General features: G+C 47.0%; 1 protein-coding gene across 1 annotated transcript in view; it reads right to left on the reverse strand.

The window, feature by feature from the left end:
* Positions 1 to 4,500: 4,500 nt before the first annotated feature.
* The window catches only part of LOC106592342 (uncharacterized), a 126,717-nt gene continuing 110,276 nt past the window's right edge, over positions 4,501 to 20,941 (reverse strand). Inside the window, exons 11-13 of the mRNA XM_082969250.1 lie at positions 16,737 to 19,528; positions 15,227 to 16,559; positions 4,501 to 9,433 (exon numbers count right to left, since the gene is read on the reverse strand). Coding sequence (XP_082825376.1) covers positions 9,228 to 9,433; positions 15,227 to 16,559; positions 16,737 to 19,528 — 4,331 coding nt within the window. The 3' untranslated portion in view covers positions 4,501 to 9,227. The remainder of the gene's footprint in view (positions 9,434 to 15,226; positions 16,560 to 16,736; positions 19,529 to 20,941) is intronic.

A 20,941-nucleotide genomic window follows, 5' to 3' on the forward strand; every position in this document is an offset into this window, starting at 1 on the left:
CTGAAGTTAAACTGTTTGGGATTTATATTTATAACAGAACAAAATCCCATGTCCTTATAGAGAGCGGCAGTGAACACGGAGGAGGTCAGAGACCTGGCAGTGTTGTGTCAGGACAACAACCTCTCCCTCAACGTCAGCAAGACAAAGGAGATGATCGTGGACTATAGGAAACAGAGGTGCGAGCACACCTTCATCCACATCAAAGGGGCTGTAGTGGAACGGGCTTTCCTCGGTGTCATCACTAAGTCATTCAAATGGTCCACACAATTGTGAAGAGGGCACGACAAGCGGAGGCCGAAAAGACTTGGCCCTCAGATCCTCAAAAAGTTATACAGCATTGAGGGCATCTTCACTGGCTGCTTCACCGCAAGGCAGTTGGTGAGTACGGCCCAGGACATCACATGGGGCCGAACTCCCTGCCATCCAGGACCTCGATACCAGGCGGTGTCAGAGGAAGCCCCCCCCAAAAAAATTGTCAAAGACTCCAGCCACCCCAAGTCATAGATTGTTCTCTCTGCTACTGAACGGCAGGAGGAACCATTACACCGAGTCCGGAACCAACAGGACCGTATGTAATGTAACGGTTGTCGTCGGATAAAGCGGACCAAGACGCAGCGGGGAAATGTGCACTCATCTTCTTTTTTTAATTAGTTGGCGAAGAAGAAGGTGAAACCAAAAATAAACACGTACACAACAACAAAGAAACAACGACGAATAACAGTCCTGTAAGGCTTGGAGCTACACACAGAAACAATCTCCCACCAAAACACTAATACCAACACATACCTATATATAGGACTCTCAATCAGAGACAACTAAAAACACCTGCCTCCAATTGAGAGTCCAACACCCAATTACCTAGACATAGAAATACTAAACTAGAGAGAACATAGAAATACAAAAAAACATAGAACATAACCCAAAACCCGGAAATAATATATCAAACACCCTTCTAAACAAACCAACCACCCTGAACCACATAAAACAAATACCCCTCTGCCACGTCCTGACCAAACTACAATAACAAATACCCCTCTGCCACGTCCTGACCAAACTACAATAACAAATACCCTCTGCCACGTCCTGACCAAACTACAATAACAAATACCCCTCTGCCACGTCCTGACCAAACTACAATAACAAATACCCCTCTGCCACGTCCTGACCAAACTACAATAACAAATACCCCTCTGCCACGTCCTGACCAAACTACAATAACAAATACCCCTCTGCCACGTCCTGACCAAACTACAATAACAAATACCCCTCTGCCACGTCCTGACCAAACTACAATAACAAATACCCCTCTGCCACGTCCTGACCAAACTACAATAACAAATACCCCTCTGCCACGTCCTGACCAAACTACAATAACAAATACCCCTCTGCCACGTCCTGACCAAACTACAATAACAAATACCCCCTCTGCCACATCCTGACCAAACTACAATAACAAATACCCCTCTGCCACGTCCTGACCAAACTACAATAACAAATACCCCTCTGCCACGTCCTGACCAAACTACAATAACAAATACCCCTCTGCCACGTCCTGACCAAACTACAATAACAAATACCCCCTCTGCCACGTCCTGACCAAACTACAATAACAAATACCCCTCTGCCACGTCCTGACCAAACTACAATAACAAATACCCCTCTGCCACGTCCTGACCAAACTACAATAACAAATACCCCTCTGCCACGTCCTGACCAAACTACAATAACAAATAACCCCCTCTGCCACGTCCTGACCAAACTACAATAACAAATACCCCTCTGCCACGTCCTGACCAAACTACAATAACAAATACCCCTCTGCCACGTCCTGACCAAACTACAATAACAAATACCCCTCTGCCACGTCCTGACCAAACTACAATAACAAATACCCTCTGCCACGTCCTGACCAAACTACAATAACAAATACCCTCTGCCACGTCCTGACCAAACTACAATAACTAATACCCCTCTGCCACGTCCTGACCAAACTACAATAACAAATACCCCTCTGCCACGTCCTGACCAAACTACAATAACAAATACCCCTCTGCCACGTCCTGACCAAACTACAATAACAAATAACCCCTATTACTGGTCAGGATGTGACATCCAAGGCATAAGACTGCTAAATACCCAAACTACCTGCATAGACCCTTTTTTTTAAACTAACTCGCGTACTCAAATATAATAAAAACAAACTCAATGGTGGAAAAAGTACTAAAGATACAAAAGATACCTGAATAGAAAATGACTCAAGTAAAAGTGAGTCACCTAGTAAAATACTACTTGAGTAAAAGTCTAAAGGTATTTTGGTTTTAAATATACTGAAGTATCAAAAGTACATTTAAAAAAATATCCTTAAGTATCAAAAGTTTAAAAAAAATATATGTTTTTTTCAAATTCCTTCTATTAAGCAGAAAAGCACCATTTTCTTGTTTTTATTTTATTTATGGATAGCCAGGGGTACACTCCAACACTTAGACATCTTTACAGATCCTCCAGATCAGAGGCAGTAGGGAGAACCAGGGATGTTCTCTGTTTAGTGAGTCCTCCAGATCAGAGGCAGTAGGGAGGACCAGGGATGTTCTCTGTTTAGTGAGTCCTCCAGATCAGAGGCAGTAGGGAGGACCAGGGATGTTCTCTGTTTAGTGAATCCTCCAGATCAGAGGCAGTAGGGATGACCAGGGATGTTCTCTGTTTAGTGAGTCCTCCAGATCAGAGGCAGTAGGGATGACCAGGGATGTTCTCTGTTTAGTGAGTCCTCCAGATCAGAGGCAGTAGGGATGACCAGGGATGTTCTCTGTTTAGTGAGTCCTCCAGATCAGAGGCAGTAGGGATGACCAGGGATGTTCTCTGTTTAGTGAGTCCTCCAGATCAGAGGCAGTAGGGATGACCAGGGATGTGTCTCTGTTTAGTGAGTCCTCCAGATCAGAGGCAGTAGGGATGACCAGGGATGTTCTCTGTTTAGTGAGTCCTCCAGATCAGAGGCAGTAGGGACGACCAGGGATGTTCTCTGTTTAGTGAGTCCTCCAGATCAGAGGCAGTAGGGATGACCAGGGATGTTCTCTGTTTAGTGAGTCCTCCAGATCAGAGGCGGTAGGGATGACCAGGGATGTTCTCTGTTTAGTGAGTCCTCCAGATCAGAGGCAGTAGGGATGACCAGGGATGTTCTCTTGACAAGTTGGTGAATTAGACCATTTTCTGTCCTGTTAAGCATTCAAAATATAAGGAGTGGAAAGTACATCATTTTCCTTAGGAATGTAGTGAAGTTAAAAGTAGTCAACAATCCTCACACACACACACACACACACACACACACACACACACACACACACACACACACACACACACACTGGACTCTACCCACATTCTCTCACACACACACACACACACACACACACACACACTGGACTCTACCCACATTCTCACACACACCCTCACACACACACACACACACACACACACACACACACACACACAGGACTCTACCCACATTCTCTCACACACACACACACACACACACACACACACACACTGGACTCTACCCACATTCTCACACACACCCTCACACACACACACACACACACACACACACACACACACACACTGGACTCTACCCACATTCTCACACACACCCCCCCACACACACACACACACACACATTACTGTCTATCTATCCTGTTGTCTAGACACTTTACCCCTACCTACAGTAAACTGCTGTTACTGTCTATTATCTATCCTTTACACCTACCTACAGTATACTGCTGTTACCGTCTATTATCTATCCTTTACCCCTACCTACAGTATACTGCTGTTACTGTCTATTATCTATCCTTTACCCCTACCTACAGTGTACTGCTGTTACTGTCTATTATCTATCCTTTACCCCTACCTACAGTATACTGCTGTTACTGTCTATTATCTATCCTTAGTTACATTACCCCTACCAATATGTAGATATCTACCTGAATTACCTCGTACCCCTGCACATCATCTTGATACTGGTACTCCATGTATATAGCCATGTTATTTTCATTCGTTATTCACTGTGTATTTATTACTTGTGTCACTATTTCAATTGTATTTTTTATTTTTAACTCTGCATTGTTGGAAAAGGACTTGTAAGTAAGCATTTCACTGTTTGAATACAGCTGTTGTTTATGAAGCATGTGACTAATAACATATATATCGTCCAGTTGGCACCACTTCCTGCTAAAACACTTCCTGCTTTACTCTGATTGGACATATACAAACACAGCACTGTCCTTTCCTTCCACCCCCTTCTTCTTGATTTGATTGTTTGCTTTTCCTTCTCAGGTTTGATGGGATTGGTGAGAAAGTAAAGGATTGTCGTTCAATGAAACGTCTCATTCAAGGACATGTGACAGGAAGCAGGACCACTACTGATAGTAATAGTGCACTGTTTACAATATCGTAACAAAAAAAATTAAACAAACACAATGAAAAGAAAGTTGAAAAAGCACCTCAAAGCTAAAGCCTATTGCACATGTTTTTATTTCATACAAAAATGTAGGATATACAGATTAGTTGAAACAAATACATAAACATTATGAATGTACTACTGAAAAACAACGTGCAGCCAACTCAGTCTCAAAGACATTCTCTATTGTCAATCTGCTGTTTTATACAGTATCCATAGAAGTCCACGGGAAAAGTCTATATATATATATATATATGCATCCCCAATGGCACCCGATTCCCTATATAGTGCACTACTTTTGACCAGAGCCCTATGGCGCTATATAGAGAATAGAGTGCCATTTGGGATGCATGTTATTAACGATCGTTAGATCAATCCATTCTCTTCTTCTCTTAATGTTTTAAGACCTTTAACTTTAACCTGATCACAGGTCACACATAGACTTCACTAGGAGATTATTTTATAACCTAAAAGTGCCTGAACAAATATAATGGGACAGAATTCAGAAAGTATCCAGACCACTTGACATTTTCTACATTTTGTTACGTTACAGTCTTACGCTAAAATTAATTTTAAAAAAATTTGCCCCCCCCTCATCAATCTACACACAATATCCCATAATGACCAAGCAAAAAAATGGTTCTTAGAAATGTTTGCAAAAAATTTATAAAACTGAAATATCTTATTTACATAAGTACTCAGATCCTTTACAGCCTCCAGTCTTCTTGGATATGACGCTACAAGCTTGGCACACCTGTATTTGGGGAGTTTCTCCCTTTCTTCTCTGCAGATCCTCTCAAGCTCTGTCAGGTTGGATGGGGAGCGTTGCTGCACAGCTATTTTCAGGTCTCTCCAGAGATGTTCAATCAGGTTCAAGTCCGGGCTCTGGCTGGGCCACTCAAGGACATTCAGAGACTTGTCCGAAGCCACTCCTGCGTTGTCTTGGCTGTGTGCTTAGGGTCGTTGTCCTGTTGGAAGGTGAACCTTCGCCCCAGTCTGAGGTCCTGAGTGCTCTGGAGCAGGTTTTCATCAAGGATCTCTCTGTAATTTCCTCCGTTCATCTTTCCCTCGATCCTGACCAGTCTCCCAGTCCCTGCCGCTGAAAAACATCCCCACAGCATGATGCTGCCACCACCATGCTTCACCGTAAGGATGGTGCCAGGTTTCCTCCAGACGTGACGCTTGGCATTCAGGCCAAAGAGTTCAATCTTGGTTTCATCAGACCAGAGAATATTTTATCTTAAGGTCTGAGAGTCCTTTAGGTGCCTTTTGGCAAACTCCAAGCGGGCTGTCATGTGCCTTTTACTGAGGAGTGGCTTCCGTCTGGCCTCTCTACCATAAAGGCCTGATTGGTGGAGTGCTGCAGAGATGGTTGTCCTTCTGGAAAGTTCCTCCCATCTCCACAGAGGAACTCTATAGCTCTGTCAGAGTGACCATTGGGTTCTTGATTACATCCCTGACCAAGGCCCTTCTCCCCAAATTGCTCAGTTTGGCCGGAAGTCCAGCTCTGGGAAGAGTCTTGGTGGTTCCAAACTTCTTCCATTTAAGAATGATGGAGGCCACTGTGTTCTTGGAAACATTCAATGCTGCAGAATTATTTAGTACCCTTCCCCAGATCTGTGCCTCGACACAATCCTGTCTCGGAGCTCTACGGACAATTCCTTCAACCTCATGGCTTGGTTTTTGCTCTGACATGCACTGTCAACTGTGGGACCTTATATAGACAGGTGTGTGCCTTTTCCAAATCATGTCCAATCAATATAATTTACCACAGGTGGACTCCAATCAAGTTGTAGAAACATCTCAAGGATGATCAATGGAAACAGGATGCACCTGAGCTCAATTTCAAGTCTCAATGCAAAGGGTCTGAATACTTACGTAAATAAGGTAAGTATGTTTTAAATAAATTTGCAAAAACTTTTAAAAACCTGTTTTCGATTCATCATTATGGGTTATTGTGTGTATATTGATGAGGAAAATGTTTTATTTACTCCATTTTAGAATAAGGCTGTAACGTAACAAAATGTGGAAGAAGTGAAGGGGTCTGAATACTTTCCGAATGCGCTCTATAACGGAACAGCATACAGTGGCTTACAAAAGTATTCATCCCCCTTGGCATTTTTCCTATTTTGTTGCCTTACAACCTGGAATTACATTTTATTTTTTGGGGGGGTTTGTATCATTTGATTTACACAACATGCCTACCAACATGAAGATGCAAAATAATTTTTCTTGTGAAACACACAAAAAAATAAGACAAAAAGACAGAAAACTTGAGCGTGCATAACTATTCACCCCCCCAAAGTCAATACTTTGTAGAGCCACCTTTTTCAGCAACTACAGCTGCAAGTCTCTTGGGGTATGTCTCTATAAGCTTGGCACATCTAGCCACCCATTCTTCAAGGCAAAACTGCTCCAGCTCCTTCAAGTTGGATGGGTTCCTGCTGGTGTACAGCAATCTTTAAGTCATAACACAGATTCTCAATTGGATTGAGGTCTGGGCTTTGACTAGGCCATTCCAAGACATTTAAATGTTTCCCCTTAAACCACTTGTGTGTTGCTTTAGCAGTATGCTTAGGGTCATTGTCCTGCTGGAAGGCGAACCTCCGTCCCAGTCTCAAATCTCTGGAAGACTGAAACAGGTTTCCCTCAATAATTTCCCTGTATTTAGCGCCATCCGTCATTCCTTCAATTCTGACCAGTTTCCCGGTCCTTGCCGATGGAAAAACATCCCCACAGCATGATGCTTCCAACACCATCCTTCACTGTGGGGATGGTTTTCTCGGGGTGATGAGAGGTGTTGGGTTTGCACCAGACATAGTGTTTTCCTTGATGTCCAAAAAGCAACATTTTTGTCTCATCTGACCAGAGTACCTTCTTCCATATGTTTGGGGAGTTTCCCACATGCCTTTTGGCGAAAACCAAATGTGTTTGCTTGTTTTTTTTCTTTAAGCAATGGCTTCAGGGTTATCTTTGGTCTCTTCGTTGCCTCTCTGATTAATGCCCTCCTTGCCTGGTCCGTGAGTTTTGGTGGGCGGCCCTCTCTTGGCAGGTTTGTTGTGGTGCAATATTATTTCCATTTTTTAATAATGGATTTAATCGTGCTCTGTGGGATGCTCAAAGTTTCTGATATTTGTTTATAACCCAACCCTGATCTGTACTTCTCCACAACTTTGTCCCTGACCTGTTTGGAGAGCTCCTTGGTCTTCATGTTGCCCCTTGCTTAGTGGTGTTGCAGACTCTGGGACCTTTCAGAACAGGTGTATATATATATATACTGAGATCATGTGACACCTAAAGTCCACCTGTGTGCAAAGTAACTAATAATGTGACTTCTGAAGGTAATTGGTTGCACCAGATCTTACTTAGCGGCTTCATAGCAAAGGGGGTGAATACATATGAACACACCATTTTGTATTTTTTGAAACAAGTAAAAAATAAAAAAAATCATTTCACTTCACCAATTTCGACTAGTTTGTGTTTATGTCCATTACATGAAATCCTAATAAAAAAATCAATTTAAATTACAGGTTGTAATGCAACAAAATAGGGAAAAACGCCAAGGGGGATGAAATACTTGTGCAAGGCCCTGTATATAATGGAACAGCATTGCTCTAGCCTAGCTAGGTTTGGTTTAAAGCAAGTTCTTTCAAAAGTAAAGAAAAGTTGAGAAGAGAACATCTACATCATAACTTTTAGATAATGGCCATTCCCGTGTGGCTCAGTTGGTAGAGCATGGTGTGTGCAACGCCAGGGTTGTGGGTTCGATTCCCACGGGGGGGGGCCAGAACAAAAATAAATAAATAAATGTATGAAATGTATGCATTCACTACTGTAAGTCGCTCTGGATAAGAGCGTCTGATAAATGACGTAAACGTAATAATGCTTCTTTCTTGCATTTTCATATAGTTTCTTCTTCTCCTGAATGGTAACCAGGAAATTAAAGCATGCTGCCATTGGGGCTCTGGGGAAAAGGTAGTGTATTATATATAGAGAAATAGGGTCAATTTGAGACACAGCTGTGTAGCCTTCTGTAGACGCAGTCCTTCTCTGGCCACAACATCCTCTGCGGGTTTCTTAAAATCGGAAATAGCCAGCGTAATTAATATGCGGGTGTAAGGCATCTGCTACCTGTCCCAGACCTGCTGTTTTCAACTCTCTAGAGACAGCAGGAGCGGTAGAGATACTCTCAAAGATCGGCTATGAAAAAGCCAACTGACACTTACTCTTGTGTTACTGACTTGTTGCACCCTCGACAACTACTATGATTATTATTATTTGACCCTGCTGGTAATTTATGAACATTTGAACATCTTGGCCATGTTCTGTTATAATCTCCACCCGGCACAGCCAGAAGAGGACTGGCCACCCCTCATAGCCTGGTTCCTCTCTACGTTTCTTCCTAGGTTCTGGCCTTTCTAGGGAGTTTTTCCTAGCCACCCCTCATAGCCTGGTTCCTCTCTAGGTTTCTTCCTAGGTTCTGGCCTTTCTAGGGAGTTTTTCCTAGCCACCGTGCTTCTACACCTGCATTGCTTGCTGTTTGGGGGGTTTTAGGCTGGGTTTCTGTACAGCACTTTGAGATATCAGCTGATGTACGAAGGGCTATATAAATACATTTGATTTGATTTTGATTTGATGCACCCTAATTTGTTCAAGTCCCCGAAGTAGCTGGTCACATAAGAGTTAGTTAGTAGTCAGCTATTTGGCTATGAGCTGGTGCTTATGAACACCCCTTCCCTTTCATCTAGCCAGTCCCTCTACCCACACACCCAGGGGTCAGGGTTCACAGGCAGGTCATGCCAGGGTCACAGGGGTCAGAAGTCATGGCAGCAGCATCCTTGTTGTTCTTGTTGTTCACCTCGCCCACCAGGGTATCCGTGGAGACCACCCAGGTGGTGGGACGCCACCTCTTCAGGGAGTAAGGTGTCTTGACGCGGCGTTTGATCTTGTCACCTGACCCTCCGTGGTCACCCGGTGACGAGCCATCACCTGGGAGGAGACAGACAGACAGGTGTTACTAGGGATACAGGCATCTAGTACACCGAGGTCTTTTACGACGAGTCTCAAATGGCATCAATACAAAGCAGCAGAGTGGAGAATGACACGTCCATACAAAGCAGCAGAGTGGAGAATGACACGTCTATGCAAAGCAGCAGAGTGGAGAATGACACGTCCATACAAAGCAGCAGAGTGGAGAATGACACATCCATTCAAAGCAGCAGAGTGGAGAATGACACGTCCATACAAAGCAGCAGAGTGGAGAATGACACGTCCATACAAAGCAGCAGAGTGGAGAATGACACGTCTATGCAAAGCAGCAGAGTGGAGAATGACACGTCCATTCATCCAGTCCCAGAATGCTGCTCTCTAGTGATAGTGTTAAATGTACCACTGCTGAAAGTATTTGTCACACACGCACACACTCCCGCTTACGCACACACACCACACACACACATGCATGCACGCGCACACACACCCACACACTCCTTGGCGACAAAAGACCAGTAATCACAGGAAACACATTGCAGTGTGCCCTTTCCAGACCAAACAAGCATTAAACTAAAACACTGCTGGCTGTTTGAATAACAACACAATGTCTTATTGTCCCGCTCTCAGCAACACACCTCTAGAACATAGCCTGGTCTCAGATCTGTACTAGGTCAGATATCCCACTCTCAGCAACACACCTCTAGAACATAGCCTGGTCTCAGATCTGTACTAGGTCAGATATCCCGCTCTCAGCAACACACCTCTAGAACATAGCCTGGTCTCAGATCTGTACTAGGTCAGATATCCCACTCTCAGCAACACACCTCTAGAACATAGCCTGGTCTCAGATCTGTACTAGGTCAGATATCCCACTCTCAGCAACACACCTCTAGAACATAGCCTGGTCTCAGATCTGTACTAGGTCAGATATCCCACTCTCAGCAACACACCTCTAGAACATAGCCTGGTCTCAGATCTGTACTAGGTCAGATATCCCACTCTCAGCAACACACCTCTAGAACGTGGAAACACCAAATAGTCATTACATTTACATTTTAGTCATTTAGCAGACGCTCTTATCCAGAGCGACTTACAGTAGTGAATGCATACATTTCATACATTTTTTTACATACTGGTCCCCCATGGGAATCGAACCCACAACCCTGGTGTTGCAAACACCATGCTCTACCAACTGAGCCACACGGGACCATCTGGCTACTAGTCTTGTTGTGATTGACCTGTGTTACTGTACTAGGTCAGACGTAGCCTGGTCTCAGATCTGTACTAGGTCAGACGTAGCCTGGTCTCAGATCTGTACTAGGTCAGACGTAGCCTGGTCTCAGATCTGTACTAGGTCAGACGTAGCCTGGTCTCAGATCTGTACTAGGTCAGACGTAGCCTGGTCTCAGATCTGTACTCGGTCAGACGTAGCCTGGTCTCAGATCTGTACTAGGTCAGACGTAGCCTGGTCTCAGATCTGTACTAGGTCAGACTTAGCCTGGTCTCAGATCTGTACTAGGTCAGACGTAGCCTGGTCTCAGATCTGTACTAGGTCAGACGTAGCCTGGTCTCAGATCTGTGGACCCTGGTCATAAGTAACATCCTGTACTGAAAAAAAAATGTAAAGTGTTGGTCCGATATTTCATGAGCTGAAACAACAGATCCCAGAAAAATTCCATACGCAAAAAAAGCTTAATAGTCTCAAATTTTGTGCACAAATTAGTTTACATCCCAGTTAGTGAGCATTTCTCCTTTGCCAAGATAATCCATCCACCTGACAGGTGTGGCATATCAAGAAGATGATTAAACAGCAGGATCATTACACAGGTGCACCTTGTGCTGGGGACAATAGAAGGCCACTCTAAAATGTGCAGCTTTGTCATACAACACAATGCCACAGATGTCTCAAATTGAGGGGGCGTGTAGTTGGAATGCTGACTGCCCAACTGAGCTGTTGCCAGAGAATTTAATGTTAATTTCTCTACCATAAGCCGCCACCAAAGTCGATTTCAAGAATTTGGCAGTACATCCAACTACCCTTGAAACTGCAGACTACGAGTTACCATGCCAGCCCAGGATCTTCACATCCAGCTTCTTCGACTGGGGGATTGTCTGAGGAGGGGAGTGCTGAGTATTAAAGCCCTTATGTGGGGAAAAACTCATTCTGACAGGCTGGACCTGGCTCCTCAGTGGCTGGACCTGGCTCCCCGGTGGCTGGGCCTGGCTCCCCAGTGGCTGGACCTGGCTCCCCAGTGGCTGGACCTGGCTCCCCAGTGGCTGGACCTGGCTCCCCAGTGGGTGGGCCTGGCTCCCCAGAGTCACCTGGCTGAGATCTCCTCACAGCTATAGAGTCACCTGGCTGAGATCTCCTCACAGCTATAGAGTCACCTGGCTGAGATCTCACAGTTATAGACTCACCTGGCTGAGATCTCCTCACAGCTATAGAGTCACCTGGCTGAGATCTCCTCACAGCTATAGAGTCACCTGGCTGAGATCTCCTCACAGCTATAGAGTCACCTGGCTGAGATCTCCTCACAGCTATAGAGTCACCTGGCTGAGATCTCCTCACAGCTATAGAGTCACCTGGCTGAGATCTCCTCACAGCTATAGAGTCACCTGGCTGAGATCTCCTCACAGCTATAGAGTCACCTGGCTGAGATCTCCTCACAGCTATAGAGTCACCTGGCTGAGATCTCCTCACAGCTATAGAGTCACCTGGCTGAGATCTCCTCACAGCTATAGAGTCACCTGGCTGAGATCTCCTCACAGTTATAGAGTCACCTGGCTGAGATCTCCTCACAGCTATAGAGTCACCTGGCTGAGATCTCCTCACAGCTATAGAGTCACCTGGCTGAGATCTCCTCACAGCTATAGAGTCACCTGGCTGAGATCTCCTCACAGCTATAGAGTCACCTGGCTGAGATCTCCTCACAGCTATAGAGTCACCTGGCTGAGATCTCCTCACAGTTATAGAGTCACCTGGCTGAGATCTCCTCACAGTTATAGAGTCACCTGGCTGAGATCTCCTCACAGTTATAGAGTCACCTGGCTGAGATCTCCTCACAGCTATAGAGTCACCTGGCTGAGATCTCCTCACAGCTATAGAGTCACCTGGCTGAGATCTCCTCACAGCTATAGAGTCACCTGGCTGAGATCTCCTCACAGCTATAGAGTCACCTGGCTGAGATCTCCTCACAGCTATAGAGTCACCTGGCTGAGATCTCCTCACAGCTATAGAGTCACCTGGCTGAGATCTCCTCACAGCTATAGAGTCACCTGGCTGAGATCTCCTCACAGTTATAGAGTCACCTGGCTGAGATCTCCTCACAGCTATAGAGTCACCTGGCTGAGATCTCCTCACAGCTATAGAGTCACCTGGCTGAGATCTCCTCACAGCTATAGAGTCACCTGGCTGAGATCTCCTCACAGCTATAGAGTCACCTGGCTGAGATCTCCTCACAGCTATAGAGTCACCTGGCTGAGATCTCCTCACAGCTATAGAGTCACCTGGCTGAGATCTCCTCACAGCTATAGAGTCACCTGGCTGAGATCTCCTCACAGCTATAGAGTCACCTGGCTGAGATCTCCTCACAGTTATAGAGTCACCTGGCTGAGATCTCCTCACAGCTATAGAGTCACCTGGCTGAGATCTCCTCACAGCTATAGAGTCACCTGGCTGAGATCTCCTCACAGCTATAGAGTCACCTGGCTGAGATCTCCTCACAGCTATAGAGTCACCTGGCTGAGATCTCCTCACAGCTATAGAGTCACCTGGCTGAGATCTCCTCACAGCTATAGAGTCACCTGGCTGAGATCTCCTCACAGCTATAGAGTCACCTGGCTGAGATCTCCTCACAGTTATAGAGTCACCTGGCTGAGATCTCCTCACAGTTATAGAGTCACCTGGCTGAGATCTCCTCACAGCTATAGAGTCACCTGGCTGAGATCTCCTCACAGCTATAGAGTCACCTGGCTGAGATCTCCTCACAGCTATAGAGTCACCTGGCTGAGATCTCCTCACAGCTCATCTCTATATTCTACTGTATCTTTATCAACTCTATGGAATTTCCTTCCCTTCCCTTCCCACATCCAATCCAAACACTTCGGTTGAGTCGTAAATGGCATCCTATTCCCTATACAGTGCACTACTTTAGACCAGGGCCCTATGGCACCCTATTCCCTATATAGTGCACTACTTTAGACCAGGGCCCTATGGCACCCTATTCCCTATACAGTGCATTACTTTAGACCAGGGCCCTATGGCACCTTATTCCCTATATAGTGCACTACTTTAGACCAGGGCCCTATGGCACCCTATTCCCTATGTAGTGCAAACAATCAATCACATTTATTTATAAACCTCTTTTTACATCAACGGGAGAAGAAACCTAGAGAGGAACCAGGCCTTTTCTGGCTGTGGCGGGTGGAGAGGAACCAGGCCTTTTCTGGCTGTGGCGGGTGGAGAGGAACCAGGCCTTTTCTGGCTGTGGCGGGTGGAGAGGAACCAGGCCTTTTCTGGCTGTGGCGGGTGGAGAGGAACCAGGCCTTTTCTGGCTGTGGCGGGTGGAGAGGAACCAGGCCTTTTCTGGCTGTGGCGGGTGGAGAGGAACCAGGCCTTTTCTGGCTGTGGCGGGTGGAGAGGAACCAGGCCTTTTCTGGCTGTGGCGGGTGGAGAGGAACCAGGCCTTTTCTGGCTGTGGCGGGTGGAGAGGAACCAGGCCTTTTCTGGCTGTGGCGGGTGGAGAGGAACCAGGCCTTTTCTGGCTGTGGCGGGTGGAGAGGAACCAGGCCTTTTCTGGCTGTGGCGGGTGGAGAGGAACCAGGCCTTTTCTGGCTGTGGCGGGTGGAGAGGAACCAGGCCTTTTCTGGCTGTGGCGGGTGTAAATTATAACAGATCGCTCTTCAAGATGTACAAACGTTCATAGATGACCAGCAGGGTCAAATAATAATCACAGTGGTTTTATAGATAGATAGATAGATAGATAGATAGATAGATAGATAGATAGATAGATAGATAGATAGATAGATAGATAGATAGATAGATAGATAGATAGATAGATAGATAGATAGATAGATAGATAGATAGATAGATAGATAGATAGATAGATAGATAGATAGATAGATAGATAGATAGATACTATAGATAGATAGATAGATAGATAGATAGATAGATAGATAGATAGATAGATAGATAGATAGATAGATAGATACTATAGATAGATAGATAGATAGATAGATAGATAGATAGATAGATACTATAGATAGATAGATAGATAGATAGATAGATAGATAGATAGATAGATAGATAGATAGATAGATAGATAGATAGATAGATAGATAGATAGATAGATAGATAGATAGATAGATAGATAGATACTATAGATAGATAGATAGATACTATAGATAGATAGATAGATACTATAGATAGATAGATACTATAGATAGATAGATAGATAGATAGATAGATAGATAGATAGATAGATAGATAGATAGATAGATAGATAGATAGATAGATAGATAGATAGATAGATAGATAGATAGATAGATAGATAGATAGATGATAGATAGATAGATAGATAGATAGATAGATAGATAGATAGATAGATAGATAGATAGATAGATAGATAGATAGATAGATAGATACTATAGATACTATAGATAGATAGATAGATACTATAGATAGATAGATAGATACTATAGATAGATAGATAGATAGATAGATAGATAGATAGATAGATAGATAGATAGATAGATAGATAGATAGATAGATAGATAGATGTGTTCTCTTATCACCTGAGCAGCTGTTGTGTGAAGAGAAGGAGGCAGAGAGGTCCAGGGAGCAGGGTCTCTCAGGTCGTCTGGGTTTGGGCTGTCGGAGCTGGGCAGCCTCCTGGTGTACAGGGGCCTCCTGCTGGGGCTCTGGGACTGTTGTTGCTGATATAGGGGCAAAGACAGCGAGACTGACAGAGATAGGGGGAGTGACAGGGGCAGGGACAGGAGTAACAGAGGCAGTGACAGGGGGAGTGACAGAGACAGGTTTAGGGGTGGGGACAGAGACAGGTTTAGGGGTAGGGACAGAGACAGGTTTAGGGGTGGGGGTAGGGACAGAGACAGGTTTAGGGGTGGGGGTAGAGACAGAGACAGGTTTAGGGGTAGGGACGGAGACAGGTTTAGGGGTGGGGGTAGGGACAGAGACAGGTTTAGGGGTGAGGGTAGGGACAGAGACAGGTTTAGGGGTGGGGGTAGGGACAGAGACAGGTTTAGGGGTAGGGACAGAGACAGGTTTAGGGGTGAGGGTAGGGACAGAGACAGGTTTAGGGGTGAGGGTAGGGACAGAGACAGGTTTAGGGGTAGGGACAGAGACAGGTTTAGGGGTGAGGGTAGGGACAGAGACAGGTTTAGGGGTGAGGGTAGGGACAGAGACAGGTTTAGGGGTAGGGACAGAGACAGGTTTAGGGGTGGGGGTAGGGACAGAGACAGGTTTAGGGGTGGGGGTAGGGACAGAGACAGGTTTAGGGGTGAGGGTAGGGACAGAGACAGGTTTAGGGGTAGGGGGAGGGACAGAGACAGGTTTAGGGGTGGGGGTAGGGACAGAGACAGGTTTAGGGGTGAGGGTAGGGACAGAGACAGGTTTAGGGGTGGGGACAGAGACAGGTTTAGGGGTGAGGGTAGGGACAGAGAGAGGTTTAGGGGTGGGGGTGGGGGTAGGGACAGAGACAGGTTTAGGGGTGGGGGTAGGGACAGAGACAGGTTTAGGGGTGAGGGTAGGGACAGAGACAGGTTTAGGGGTGGGGGTAGGGACAGAGACAGGTTTAGGGGTGGGGGTAGGGACAGAGACAGGATTAGGGGTGGGGGTAGGGACAGAGACAGGTTTAGGGGTGGGGGTAGGGACAGAGACAGGTTTAGGGGTGGGGGTAGGGACAGAGACAGGATTAGGGGTAGGGACAGAGACAGGTTTAGGGGTGGGGGTAGGGACAGAGACAGGTTTAGGGGTGAGGGTAGGGACAGAGACAGGTTTAGGGGTGGGGGTAGGGACAGAGACAGGTTTAGGGGTGGGGGTAGGGACAGAGACAGGATTAGGGGTAGGGACAGAGACAGGTTTAGGGGTGGGGGTAGGGACAGAGACAGGTTTAGGGGTGGGGGTAGGGACAGAGACAGGTTTAGGGGTGGGGGTAGGGACAGAGACAGGTTTAGGGGTGGGGGTAGGGACAGAGACAGGTTTAGGGGTGGGGGTAGGGACAGAGACAGGTTTAGGGGTGGGGGTAGGGACAGAGACAGGTTTAGGGGTGGGGGTAGGGACAGAGACAGGTTTAGGGGTGGGGGTAGGGACAGAGACAGGTTTAGGGGTGGGGGTAGGGACAGAGACAGGTTTAGGGGTAGGGACAGAGACAGGTTTAGGGGTAGGGACAGAGACAGGTTTAGGGGTGGGGGTAGGGACAGAGACAGGTTTAGGGGTGGGGGTAGGGACAGAGACAGGTTTAGGGGTAGGGACAGAGACAGGTTTAGGGGTGGGGGTAGGGACAGAGACAGGTTTAGGGGTGGGGGTAGGGACAGAGACAGGTTTAGGGGTAGGGACAGAGACAGGTTTAGGGGTGGGGGTAGGGACAGAGACAGGTTTAGGGGTAGGGACAGAGACAGGTTTAGGGGTGGGGGTAGGGACAGAGACAGGTTTAGGGGTGGGGGTAGGGACAGAGACAGGTTTAGGGGTGGGGGTAGGGACAGAGACAGGTTTAGGGGTGGGGGTAGGGACAGAGACAGGATTAGGGGTGAGGGTAGGGGTAGGGACAGAGACAGGTTTAGGGGTAGGGACAGAGACAGGTTTAGGGGTGGGGGTAGGGACAGAGACAGGTTTAGGGGTGGGGGTAGGGACAGAGACAGGATTAGAGGTGGGGGTAGGGACAGAGACAGGATTAGGGGTGAGGGTAGGGACAGAGACAGGTTTAGGGGTAGGGACAGAGACAGGTTTAGGGGTGGGGGTAGGGACAGAGACAGGTTTAGGGGTGGGGGTAGGGACAGAGACAGGTTTAGGGGTGGGGGTAGGGACAGAGACAGGTTTAGGGGTAGGGACAGAGACAGGTTTAGGGGTGGGGGTAGGGACAGAGACAGGTTTAGGGGTAGGGACAGAGACAGGTTTAGGGGTGGGGGTAGGGACAGAGACAGGTTTAGGGGTGGGGGTAGGGACAGAGACAGGTTTAGGGGTGGGGGTAGGGACAGAGACAGGTTTAGGGGTGGGGGTAGGGACAGAGACAGGTTTAGGGGTGGGGGTAGGGACAGAGACAGGTTTAGGGGTGAGGGTAGGGACAGAGACAGGATTAGGGGTGGGGGTAGGGACAGAGACAGGATTAGGGGTGAGGGTAGGGACAGAGACAGGTTTAGGGGTGGGGGTAGGGACAGAGACAGGTTTAGGGGTGGGGGTAGGGACAGAGACAGGTTTAGGGGTAGGGACAGAGACAGGTTTAGGGGTAGGGACAGAGACAGGTTTAGGGGTGGGGGTAGGGACAGAGACAGGTTTAGGGGTGGGGGTAGGGACAGAGACAGGTTTAGGGGTGGGGGTAGGGACAGAGACAGGTTTAGGGGTAGGGACAGAGACAGGTTTAGGGGTGGGGGTAGGGACAGAGACAGGTTTAGGGGTGAGGGTAGGGACAGAGACAGGTTTAGGGGTGAGGGTAGGGACAGAGACAGGTTTAGGGGTGGGGGTAGGGACAGAGACAGGTTTAGGGGTGGGGGTAGGGACAGAGACAGGTTTAGGGGTGGGGGTAGGGACAGAGACAGGATTAGGGGTGGGGGTAGGGACAGAGACAGGTTTAGGGGTGGGGGTAGGGACAGAGACAGGTTTAGGGGTGGGGGTAGGGACAGAGACAGGATTAGGGGTAGGGACAGAGACAGGTTTAGGGGTGGGGGTAGGGACAGAGACAGGTTTAGGGGTGGGGGTAGGGACAGAGACAGGTTTAGGGGTGGGGGTAGGGACAGAGACAGGATTAGGGGTAGGGACAGAGACAGGTTTAGGGGTGGGGGTAGGGACAGAGACAGGTTTAGGGGTGGGGGTAGGGACAGAGACAGGTTTAGGGGTGGGGGGAGGGACAGAGACAGGTTTAGGGGTGGGGGTAGGGACAGAGACAGGTTTAGGGGTGGGGGTAGGGACAGAGACAGGTTTAGGGGTGGGGGTAGGGACAGAGACAGGTTTAGCGGTAGGGACAGAGACAGGTTTAGGGGTGGGGGTAGGGACAGAGACAGGTTTAGGGGTAGGGACAGAGACAAAAGCAAGGGGCTCAGGCCGTGCCTCTACAGGTGGACATGTGATCCCTCTGCTAGCCACGCCCATCACCAGACTGTTATTGTTGTTGTTGTTGTTGGTGCAGCCCGCCAGATGATTGGTTGATCTCTGGTCACATGCTGCGGGCAACTCTCTACTTAGCAAGGGTTCATGTTCATCAGGACTACAGTTGATGTTGAGTCTACTGTCGTCTCCGCTGAGCTGGGTCTGCAACAGGGGTGCTACTCCGCCCACCTCACTCTGGAAGCTCGCCAGATTGGTCATCCCGTACGGAGCCCCGCCTCCAGACGAAGAGGCCACACCTCCGTTCAGATAGCCAATCCCGGTTGTTCCGTTGTTGGTAACGGTAACCAGGTGTGGCTCTGCTACCGGGGAGACCGTGTTCATTTTGGCCACGCCCGTTTCTACCTGCTTCAGGTTAGATTTATGTTTCCCAGACTTTAACCAGGAGGAACCAGACCCCTGCTTGGTCTTGGTGCTGAGTGGTAGGCTGCTAGGCCGCTTGGGGAGGTTCTGCTGTTTGGGCAGGGGGAACATAGTAGCTGGAGGGTCCCCCATCCCACTGGTCCCGTTCCCAGACCCTCCCTGGGCCCCAGGCCCGGTCCCAGTCACCTCCTCAGCCAGCTTGATGAGAGGGTAGAGCAGGGAGGAAGACCTACAGCTGAGGGGGTCTGGAGCAGAGAACTGTTTCTGGCTGTGCTCCATAAGGTTCTCATCAGAAGACTCCTTCAGGTTCTTGTCAACTTCTTTTGGGTCCAGTTTGGTGCTCTCTAAGTCCTCCTGGGTCAGCTGCAGACACACCGGCACCAACACAGCGCCACCTAGTTGTAACAACATAACAAATAAATAATGTATTAACTCAAAATATAAGACAAATAAATACTTTAGTAGCCCTACAAGTACCTGTTTATGGGTTGAACATTACCTGTATACGGGTTGAACATTACCTGTATACGGGTTGAACATTACCTGTATATGGGTTGAACATTACCTGTATACGGGTGGAACATTACCTGTATACGGGTTGAACATTACCTCTATACGGGTTGAACATTACCTGTATACGGGTTGAACATTACCTGTATACGGGTGGAACATTACCTGTATACGGGTTGAACATTACCTCTATACGGGTTGAACATTACCTGTATACGGGTGGAACATTACCTGTAGGTTGAACATTACCTGTATACGGGTTGAACATTACCTGTATACGGGTTGAACATTACCTGTAGGTTGAACATTACCTGTATACAGGTTGAACATTATCTGTATACGGGTTGAACATTACCTGTAGGTTGAACATTACCTGTATACGGGTTGAACATTACCTGTATACGGGTTGAACATTACCTGTATACGGGTGGAACATTACCTGTATACGGGTTGAACATTACCTCTATACGGGTTGAACATTACCTGTATACGGGTTGAACATTACCTGTATACGGGTGGAACATTACCTGTATACGGGTTGAACATTACCTCTATACGGGTTGAACATTACCTGTATACGGGTGGAACATTACCTGTAGGTTGAACATTACCTGTATACGGGTTGAACATTACCTGTATACGGGTTGAACATTACCTGTATACGGGATGAACATTACCTGTAGGTTGAACATTACCTGTATACGGGTTGAACATTACCTGTAGGTTGAACATAACCTGTATACGGGTTGAACATTACCTCTATACGGGTTGAACATTACCTGTATACGGGTTGAACATTACCTGTATACGGGTTGAACATTACCTCTATACAGGTTGAACATTACCTGTATACGGGTTGAACATTACCTGTATACGGGATGAACATTACCTGTATACGGGTTGAACATTACCTGTATACGGGATGAACATTACCTGTATACGGGTTGAACATTACCTGTATATGGGTTGAACATTACCTGTATACGGGTTGAACATTACCTGTATACGGGTTGAACATTACCTGTATACGGGTTGAACATTACCTGTAGGTTGAACATTACCTCTATACGGGTTGAACATTACCTGTATACGGGTTGAACATTACCTGTATACGGGTGGAACATTACCTGTATACGGGTTGAACATTACCTGTATACGGGTTGAACATTACCTGTATACGGGTTGAACATTACCTGTATACGGGTTGAACATTACCTGTATACGGGTTGAACATTACCTGTATACGGGATGAACGTTACCTGTATACGGGTTGAACGTTACCTGTATACGGGTTGAAC

The sequence above is a fragment of the Salmo salar genome, chromosome 25 (assembly GCF_965601325.2).
Source record: "Salmo salar chromosome 25, fSalSal1, whole genome shotgun sequence".
Lineage (NCBI taxonomy): Eukaryota > Metazoa > Chordata > Actinopteri > Salmoniformes > Salmonidae > Salmo > Salmo salar.